Genomic DNA, 10474 nt, shown 5'->3' with positions numbered 1-10474 from the left:
TTTGAGACGCGTTAGTAGCAGTAGGTCTACTTGTAGATGATGATGGAGTGCATCCTGAGTCTCTTGGATATCGATCGTCTGGGTAGAAGAGGGGTAGGTGCAATCCCGGCCATCCGTGAGGAAGCAAGGGATGGTTTCTCCGGCTGACATGAACCAACAAGATTAGGCAAAACCAACAAGATTTAGTAGAGCCAACTTCACATGTCGAATTAGTACCGCTCTGCGTGATCGGAGAGTCCTGGGGGTTTTCGTTGCTCGGGTTATAACCATTGACCAGCATCTGTCGCACAGGTGTATTCCATACCGGCGCTCTGCAGGGCGCACTGTCACAAGTACGTGATACAACAGCCTTGATGGGAAAGAAAGCTGGTACTAGCTGTACTGCTGGGAATCTCCGGCTTTTACGCAAACCTGATATGATGATAAAGTTCACGGGTCGGGGTTGGATCCCACAGTAGCTGGTCCTGCGTTGATCATGATGTTGGGTCGAGCCAGGCTCGCTTCAGGTTCGCTCGCTTGCTTTGCCATAGCTTCACCTACAGGGGCGCGTTGCTCAGGCCCCAAGACGGAAGCCAAAGTGGGAAACTTTACACAATGTAGTATGATGGCCTTTAACATCCTGTGCCAACACACATAGGGACGGCCAACAATGCTTGTTTGGTAGGAAGGCTACATCAGATTGGGAACTCGATGCTCGACATGAGCCGCCGGCTTGGCAACCCCCTGAAGAGGCACAACTCAGTGATATGGCTGACATGGGTCGCAGAGGAGTTTCCGTCCGCGGTCGGCATATATTGCTCTCATGCCGCTGTGCAACAATTGTGAGCGAGATTTGTGAGGTGGGCAAGGCGCATCGAGACCACTTATTGAGGACCTCACTGAGGGGATTATCGCTAACTGCCGAACAAAGTGCGGAGGTTGGACGTCCCCTCAAGTTGAGGGGCAGTTTCCTCGACCGCCTCGCGATGCTCGCGGAGCCTTCCTTGAGTAAGGGGTTGCCCCTCGGCAACGGCGGACCACTCTCTGTATTAAGCGGGGATAGAGTCACGAGTGGACCAGTGGAGCCTCTGCGCCGACTCATCGTCATCCTTCCTCAGTGTGCCCCCCGACAGACCATGTACAGCAGCGCACATGGTTGACGGGTGACAACGTCGAGCTGGGGTCTACTCCTAGGTAAGCGCCAATACTGCGGGAGGCGAGAAGCTGGGCAGCCCTATCTCAAGGACCAAGCACGATTGGCTTTGCGGCAGGATCGGTTGACAGGACCATTGATGGAGCCGACCGGGTTTGGCGTGGAGGCCTGATCGTGGGGTCTGCATCTGCATCTGCTGCATCTGCATTTGCATCTGGCGCCCGAACAGTGCAGTCGCCAAGGTGACGACGGCGATCGCTGCTCGATTACATCAGTGAGGCGGGAACGCGAACAAACCCGGGCGGGCGGGCGGTTGCTGCTGGTACTGCTGGGGGAGTGGGAGGAGAGCGCGGCGCCTTTTCCAGGGATTGCAGAGAGGGACGACTGCGGCGGCAGCGGTGGAGGAGTTAGGTGGTCATAGTGATAGTGGGATAAAATGCCCCGATGTGCTGGCTGGTTGGCGCGGGTTACCATGGGCACATGGCTGGCATTCACGCCATTTTCTCTCCCACGGTGGGGGCCGTCATCAGTAGCGTTCGGTAGTGTCCGAGAGAACTAGCAGCCCAGAGGGCGGTAGGTAGGGCGGGCGAGCGGGCGCGAAGTAGAAAGATCTTGGAAAGCCCGGGTTATTTGTGTCGTGATTGTAGATTAAGTATTATTGTACGGGGTTAGTTGGTTGGGTTGTGGTGGTGTTTTTCGTTTCAATGCCTGACTGCCTGTTGCCGGCAATGCCCACCGCGGGCATTTTCTAAGCTTTGCTTGCTCGACCCCCATCTTGTCGTGCCGGCAGCGGCCTGTAAAGCAGCTCGCCGTCAGGGGGTGCATTGACGTTCAAATAAAGAGGGTGGCAGAGGGTGGCAGTCGATCACATGGGTGAAACATGAGGCAGGGTTGCAACCACAGGAGATCTAACCGTTGCGGAATCAATTTAGAGCCGGGCAGCCAGCCAGGGCCTACCCGACAAGTTCAGACGAAGCTTTCTCGGGACGGTGAGATTGGTGAATGTTGACGGCGTGCTAGTCTCAATAGGACGCCCGATTAGTGTTCAGTCTTCATCAGGACGACTGCTGAATTTCGCAAGAGGGAAATGGGAAATGGCGGTGATCATATGTAAGGTACATGTACTGGTACAGACAGTAATGGCCTAAATGACCAAGATTGCGCGCACGGGCACGTGGACACAAGGGAATCTGAATCTCAACACATCTTCTGGTTGATCTCTCCATGCTCATCTCCTACCCGAAGACATACCTCCAACTTGAACAGAGCTCGTACGCACCTCTGCCGTTTGATTGATTCATGACTGCCCAGATAAAAAAAAGCATTGCCGTCAATCAATGCACGTTGGGCTTATGTTTTGGACCTGCATCACTTTTGGAGCCTTGGGGGGGCAGTTGCCCATGGTAGCAGCCTGCAGGCAGCTTGGCCCGATGAGGAGTAGCGGCATGCCAGCACAAGAGGGATTAAGTGGCTGACTGGCTCTTCCTTGGTGGCGGGTGGAGCAATCAAGACGTGACTAGAGAGCTAGACGAGGGGGTGGCCGGTACGCATCAACAAATGTGCAAGTGCAGCTGCCCAAAAGTCAACACACGGTCCTCCGGGGGGTCTTGGTGCACAAGGGGCGGTCGTGGTTTAGGGGAGGTCGGGTCGGTACATTGCCCGATGTAGCTCCTTTCGCAGTTTGTATTGACACTCCAACCCAGTCCAGTCGTTGTGTTTCTCATCAACAACAACGACTCCAGCACCACCACTTCGACAAAGGCGGGCAAGGCAGCTTTTCGACAGCGCCCCCGACCCACGACGACGACAGCAACACCCCAATGACGACGACGATGCGGTAAGTGAGTTTTATGCGACAATCATCGTCTACAGCTCCGTACTCTTTTTCCTTTTCGCCCTATCCGCCACGGGAACCAAACGACGACCGGCTCGAGCCAAAAACTCCATCCACAGCCAACCCACGTACGCCTGACGAACTCCCCGACACAACAAATCACGGGGACGACCACCCAAGGAAGCCCACCTGCCCAACCACCAAGTCGCCCGCAAGTGACTTGCCAACACCACTGCAGGTGCAGCTTCGTATCGCGACCACGGTTGTCTGTCCCGGAAACAGTTGACGGCAGCTCGTTTTTCTCTTTAGTAGGTGCAAGCCAGCCAGCCCGAGCGAGCGAGCCCCTGCCATTCGCACGCACACACGCACTCAACCCCAATCCACATCCACTTCGTTCATGCATGTCCCTCATTTGCGCGCGACGAACTCCAAGCAATCAAATCAATTAGCAGCAACCGCGACCGCGACCGCTTGCTTTTCCCTCCAGAACCATTGACGGCAGCAGCAACCAATGCTAACAGAATTCGCCGGCTAGGAGACCATACCGTCATACCAACCAATCCTTTCATTTGTCGACTTTCTTCGCAATTTACGACTTATAATATCTCTTTCTTCGCCCAATCAAACGCCATTGTTATCACTCCCTTTCTCTCCCACGAATATTAAAGGCATTCGCACCCTTTGGCCAGCGAATGCGACCGTTGTGGATGGTGTAAATTACGAGTTCCTACACCCCCAATTTCCTTTCGCCTAGCCTCCCGCAAACATGGTTGAACCACCATCATCCCCGCCCAACGCGGATGCGTCGCCCGAAGAGTCGCTCGCATGGTACAAGAGCCAATATGAGCAGCTCGCAAATGAGTTGGCCGACTTTCGCGACTCCAGCCACGAGCTGGAACAAGAGTTGGAAAAGGACCTGGACGCCGCCGACAAGCGGGAGCGTTCTCTGCAGGAAAAGGCAGAGTCGTTGCAGTTCGAAGCAGATGAGTGGAAGGTAAGTTGCCCAACGTGAGGACTCTGCGAAGAATCAAGACTGACACGGCCGTACAGGAAAAATGCAAAAACGCCAAATCCGAGGCCAATGCGGCCCAGAATGCGCTCGAAAAGGAGATTACCACTCTGCGCGAAACCAACCGGACGATGCAGCACAAGTTGCGCGATATCGAGGTAGCCAACGACGACTTTGAGCGCCAAGCCCGCAACACCAACTCGTCGCTCGAGGACATGGAGTCCAAGTTCAACCAGGCAATCGAGAGGACGGTTATGCAGGAGGAGGAGATCAAGGCTGGAGAGCAGGAACGAGAAACTCTCCGCATCGAAGCCCAGAGGTTGCGTGAGGAGCTGTCCGACCTCAAGGTCGAGGCGGAGATCTTGCAAGACAAGCTGAAGAAGGCCGAAAACCGCCACCTTTCCACCATTTCTACCGACATCTCCATGCCCGCATCGCCTTCGTTCGAGCACTCGCCCGTCTCCACCGCCAGTTCGCCGCTTATCAACACGCCTCCGGACGACGTCACTCTGCCCCCGCCCTGCAAAGAGATTCCTACCATTCAAGACCCGCCCTCGCCTCCCCGGTCGGACACTTCATCGACGCTGCCGAGACCCGGGTCCAAGACCAGGCTGCGGACACCGGCGACTACCAAGTCGCGCATTCCCTCTGCCGACCGAAGCGTCACCCCCAAGCCCAGAGCCCTCACGTCGTCTACGGGTATGCGGCCGCCGGGAGCGCGTGCTGTTACGAACACCCGCACTCCGGCGCCCTCGAGGACGACAGTGCCCCGCTCTGCCTCGCACAAGATCCCCACGTCCAACTCGCTCACCCACATCCGTTCTCTCACGGCGCAAATGCAGCGCTTGGAAGCGCGCGTCCATAACGTGCGCTCCAAGCTGCCTGCGCCTGTTCTAACGCCGCCGCGAGCCTCTCCGCGCTCGTCTGTCATGTCCGTGGTCCCTTCGACGGTCACGATGCGCAGCAACCGGAAACGTGGTTCTGGCTCCATAACCTCGTCTCTGGCGGACGAGACACCCAGCCACTCCACCGGCGGTCAAGGGAAACACATACCCCGACTTAGTACTTCGGGGGTTTCCCGTTTATCTTTCGGGCCTCTGCCGAACCGGACCAGCAACTACGATCCCGATTCGAGCTCCGTCTCCATCTCGCGCCCCAGCAGCCGAGCTAGTGTCTCTTCTGCGTATGCGAGACCCGAACGGCCCGCTTCGCGAAGCGAGATCGCCCGGCCCATGTCGCGCTCCTCCATGGGAGGTGCCAAGACACCTCTGGGGCTGAGGTCCCGCAGTTCGATGGGCGGCAGTCTTCACGGCCACACCCACAGTTACAGCCATATCGATATTGACGAGATGGACGAGCCGGATCACGGACGACGAACGCCCAGCCGACGAGGCACCTACAGCCGATACGATGCAGACGGTTCAGCTAGCGGCATACCGACACCTAGTGGGATCCCCGGACCCGGGCTGCGGAGGGAGTCCGGGGCCGCCAGCAGGAGAACGAGCCACACGCAGAGGCTGAGCGACCTGGGCGAGACCTACTAGTCCAGTCCGTCTGCCGGCTTGCTAGCCTTCTTGTTCTTGACTGCTATTACTACTACAACTATTGTGATTTGGTGCGCCACAAAAAGAGATATCCAGGCGCTTATGAGGAACGGTTTCCTTCACTTTTTTGTGACGAATTTGGCATACCACTTCCCGCTCATGGCTGGGCTTATTCTGGTGCCTCGCGAGGTCCCCAATTTGCTGCTCACATGGATCCGGATGCGTGGCTGGTGTTTGGTCGGGGAGCATGCGTCGTTTTTTTTGAATCGGCATTGGTCTTTTTGTTTTTTTTTTTTTTCCGGGAAAGGGTCGAATCATGGCAGGTGTTGAGGATATCATCTGTGGATTTCGAACTCGAAACATATTTCGTTCTTGATTCCCAACGACAGGGTTCTCTCTCGGACTATACGGGAAGAGGCAAGGCTTTAAACAGAAAAAGCTTGTCGCTGTACATAAGACCACTGGGTGGAAGTAGGGAAGAGGCGGAAGAGGGGAGGCTACATAACGACTATGGTGATGAAATAGTGGAAGCGAGAAAGTCGGGGGAGAGGTGGAGGAAGAAGAAGAAGAAGAAGAAGAGATAGACCTGAGGGTGGGAGTTTGCCTGTTTGAGCAAAACCAGTATAATACCCGCCGGCCACTACGGCACAAATACAACGTTCCTTTTGTTCACAAATCCGTAAACGAATGTCTTGACTTTGAGACCAGTTTCTGTATCTGTGTGCTCGCATCTGCTTTTGGTGACTTGACTTGACTTGATTTACTTTGCTTTTCCCTAATCGAGACAGCTTCTCTCCTCCCCCCTTGCTTGCCTGTATCAATTGACCCAGGAACATGGGAGAGACATGGTTTTCGCGACCCGCTTGCCGAATGAATGGGAGGAGGCGCTGGGCGCCCCGCGCGTTCATGCGAAGAACGTGGTTAGTTCATGCAAGCATGGCGTGGTCGGGGAGGCTTGTACAGAAGGCTTAATGGGGGGTGTTATACATGGGGATGGGGGCTGCATGTCTGGGATTTGATGGTAGTCTGTATCTTGATGGATGGGCAGGGTGTTCTGGCGATTGAGAAGAGAGCAATGCTGGAGTCGGGGTAGGTGTTTTGGGGGCGCATGTGAGGGTAGGATTGGTGCAATGAGATGGATGTATATCAGATGCTGAGAGCGATTCCAATGCAGGGGGCATCGTCGCATTGGGGAGAAAGAAAAGGATGGTGATGAACGACATCTTGTGTACAGAGACGATTTGAGGGCGCATACGAGGGTTCGATTACTGCAATGGAATGGATGGATGTGCATCAAATGTATCTATCGCCGGCGTCGATATCCTGCCCTTGCCTATTACTTGTTGTCGTAAACCTCGGCAAGCAATGCATTTCGCATTCTATGACTTGGAGAATGGGAGCAATGAGGTACGTTTGGGGCTTTGTGGTAATACACCAAGTACGCATTCAATTATTCAATTGATGATGGGCCGCCCCGACATAGGTAAACCACACCGCATGGAACCGAATCTCCGCCGTTTGGCACCGACTCGGAAGGTTTCCAATTGACATTCATAGAACTTCCCCGCGCAGACGGGAACGGGTTACTACAGTGTACGGCGGCCAGTTGCATATCCCCGACGTCAAACTTGTTGTACGGGTGGCCCAGGATAAGCATTTTCGAAGACTGGCATCGCTACGTGGTCAGAAATGCGAGGGCGGGCTCACGGCTTTCGCAATTGCCAGTAAGGAGGTTAATCAGTCATTCTCAAAATGACGAGGAGTTTACGGTCTATGGTTCGTCGTAGAGAAAGGCAATCCAAACCATGCATCTGAGCTCGGGGAGTAGTCGATTACATAGCGCATTCCCTTTGCACTAGAAGGTGTACCTAGAACAAGGCGGCTTGGTCGTCGCCGTTTCGCTCCCATTTGACACTACCTACGGAGAATATGGCCGTCTACTGTATCAGGAAGCAGGTGAGATGTGTACTGGATTCTAAGATGTTGCCTGGGCTAGCTACTTTAGACTAGATAAATTGGCCGAAGTTCAACCAATTGGAAACAGTCCACACCATCTTTGGTAGTATAGTGGTCAGTATGCGAGCTTGTCATCGAACAATGGTGTCAGTAGATACATATTCGATAACTGATGAGCTGGGCCAAGGCGCGCACCGTTGGAAGTTGTTCTGGGTGTTATTGCGGCTGCTGAAGAGGGTTGGTACACTAGCGGATGCAAGACGCTTCGGCACCACGGGTAGCAGCACAGTGGGGCTCTAAGCTCATAAGCTTCAACACCTATTCCGGGCTGCCAGATCACTGTGGCCAACCACCTCATCCATAGCTACATGGATAAGGACTCAGCTTCAACAATTGCTCAACGCAGTATATCCCCGATAGTATAATGGTTAGTATGCCAGCTTGTCATTGATTTGCTTGTGCATATTTAGGTCGCTGGAGATCAGGGTTCGATTCCCTGTCGAGGAGTAGCTATCCCCCGTCGCAGACGGTTTCTTTTTACGATTTTTTTTTGTATGTTACGTTCGGGGCCCGTACGTGAACAATTTCGTGCTGATGGCAGAAGACAATTAATGTAGGAACAATTCGAGACTGCAGGTTTAATCAAGATGCATATGCGCTCGCATCGCAAAGCGCTGCTTTTTTGCTGGAATCCGATGCGGCAGCTGTGGCATTTCCTACCATACCCATCTGGCGTTGCGACGCAATCTGATTGGCTTATGTAATTGACGCGCAACGTTTGGACAGCCATCAGCCATACCAGCCGCAGCTGGGGCGCCTCGGGCTAGAAAAACGCGCTAAGCCCTTTCGAGTACACAATTCTTGGTGATGCGTTATGTGCAGAATTGGCGATGTGTGGTACGCATCAATTACCATCACGACGAAGTCGTCCGTCATGATGTCCTTACTGCTACTCCGTACAAGTGGAACATATGCTCCGAGCGGTGCATCATTGCCAATAATTCATTCCCATGTATTAATATTACGTAGTAGTAGTATATGCTGCTGTATGGCGCGGAGGTCAGTAGCTCAACGGGTCGTTGTTTAGACGATGACGTCGCTGCGACATCGACGTTGGTGATGGAAGTGCAAGCAGAGAGTATGGCAGGTGCTACAATTGTCACGATGCGCAGATACGTGCACAGCGTCAATTGAGAGTGGCCTGCCAATTTCATATGGACCGTGCTTCGGTTCGTCGCCATCAATTGCATGGCGACCCCACAGCTCGACAGCATGTACATAATTGAATGTACCAGTACTCCCATGCCAACAAATGTGTGCCGACCAGAGCCTCCCAACCGAGAAACAACTTGGGAGTTAGTTGTCGTAAAAATTACGGAATAGTGTGTACCCCGGAAATGGTTGCTAGACCGGGGTTCGCGTCCCGGGGAGAGAGGGAAAACATTACAATTCTAACCACTTGTTGGAAACGCCGGTCGGCCGGGGTTCAACAGTCCGTTTTGGACCATGTACCTACACTTTGGCGAAGCGGTCAATCGTGGCATTAATCGACCTAGCTTCCCGCTACCTGAGCCTAGCCTCTACAGGACTAGCTCATTTCCTTCCATCACCTGCATCAATCTAGGTAGCGAAGCTGGTGCTCGGTCCTGCTTCGCTGCCCAGACAGGTGCCAGTGGTGCTTCCCTCGTCGACTGCAAGATGTCTTACACCGATTGTGGCCTGTTAGCATCTGCAAGGCACGTTGGCTTCCCTCGCCGCATTCGCTTTCAATTGCATATATCAAGATTATTGACACTCCAGGCTTGCATTCATTTCCCCTCAACAACAGCATCGCGACTCTCGTTACTGGTGTTAGTGTACCATCGCAACTGGTGTTGATGCACCATCGCAGCGACTGCAGGTGGTTGTTGGTGCACCACCAAATCCAAGCTGCCAGCCGCTAGTCGCCCACCAGCCGACGGCCAGCCGGCCTCCTACACACTCTCCATCCATCACGAGCCACGCAGCCACCGGAGCCACGCAGCCACCGATGCCACGCAGCCATAGCCACACAGCTAATCACGCGCGCCACATTTCCCAGGTTTCCCCACTGCATTTGGCACGCACCCTCACTGCAGCACTCAGCACTCCTCATCAATTGCTCCAAACCAACAGCACTCCCAATTGCTGCACTCAATCCCATGCACACTTCCCACCTGGATCTAGCCACGTCGCCACACTCATCCTCGCCACACTCATCCTCGCCACACTCATCCTCGCCACACATTCCAATGCACCCATTCCCATTTCAATCGTCGGAGCCCTTTGAGAAACAATTGAAATTGAGATCATGTAAGCGCTGAGTTTTAGCCAAGTCGGCAGTCACCGTTGCACATAATGCGACGGGTTGTACTGGAGTTACTGCAGCTCAAAGTGGCCGAAAGTGCCAGGGCAGGTCAATGGCTGCCAATTGATGTAACCTGATTGGGCAGAGCTCAATCTTGGGGTTCGTCATTGGCCCGGCCGAATCAAGAAGGTGCCGTAATGGGTGCTGGTCAGATGCGCTTCTTGGTCGGTGGCGGGACGGCTTTCATTAACGGTGTTCATCCGCCGGAGGTATCACGCGGGATTCTACAGACGCTCTGTCGATCTTTCGCCCATTTGCTTTTGTATACCAAGGCCCTGTCAACTTGACCGCAAGGCGATACAGGGGGATGTCGATGCAGCCCATGGCAAGCCCGAAGACGGCTACTGACAACAGGAATCCGTGTGCATCCAGGTGGTGCATCATGCCCTGCCCAGTATCACTATTGGTGTCCCTGAACCCCTCCGTTCTTTCTAACCAATACTCAACGGAGACAACAGCTAAGTCGTGCTGTTGACGGCGTATGCGACAAAAAGTTGTTCAATTTAGTGCCACACTCGTCACACCCATCCAATCTCCTCACATCCCAGAGGCGATTCCCCGCCAGAGATGTCTCGATTCCCTGCCAGAGATGGATGCCCTCACATCCCAAATG

At 54.2% G+C, this 10474-nt stretch overlaps 1 protein-coding gene across 1 annotated transcript; it reads left to right on the top strand.

Annotated features, from left to right (window-relative positions):
- Window positions 1–3732: 3732 nt before the first annotated feature.
- Window positions 3733–5519, top strand: PG985_016040 (uncharacterized protein; the record flags this gene model as incomplete). Its single annotated transcript, XM_066835806.1, has 2 exons — window positions 3733–3960; window positions 4017–5519. 2 exons carry the CDS (start codon window positions 3733–3735, stop codon window positions 5517–5519), a joined length of 1731 nt encoding a protein of 576 aa, XP_066677009.1.
- Window positions 5520–10474: the final 4955 nt, after the last annotated feature.

This window comes from Apiospora marii (assembly GCF_038362585.1).
Source record: "Apiospora marii strain CBS 49790 chromosome Unknown utg000013l_segment0_segment0, whole genome shotgun sequence".
Taxonomy (NCBI): Eukaryota; Fungi; Ascomycota; class Sordariomycetes; order Amphisphaeriales; family Apiosporaceae; genus Apiospora; species Apiospora marii.
This window is presented reverse-complemented; position numbering and strand designations above follow the sequence as displayed.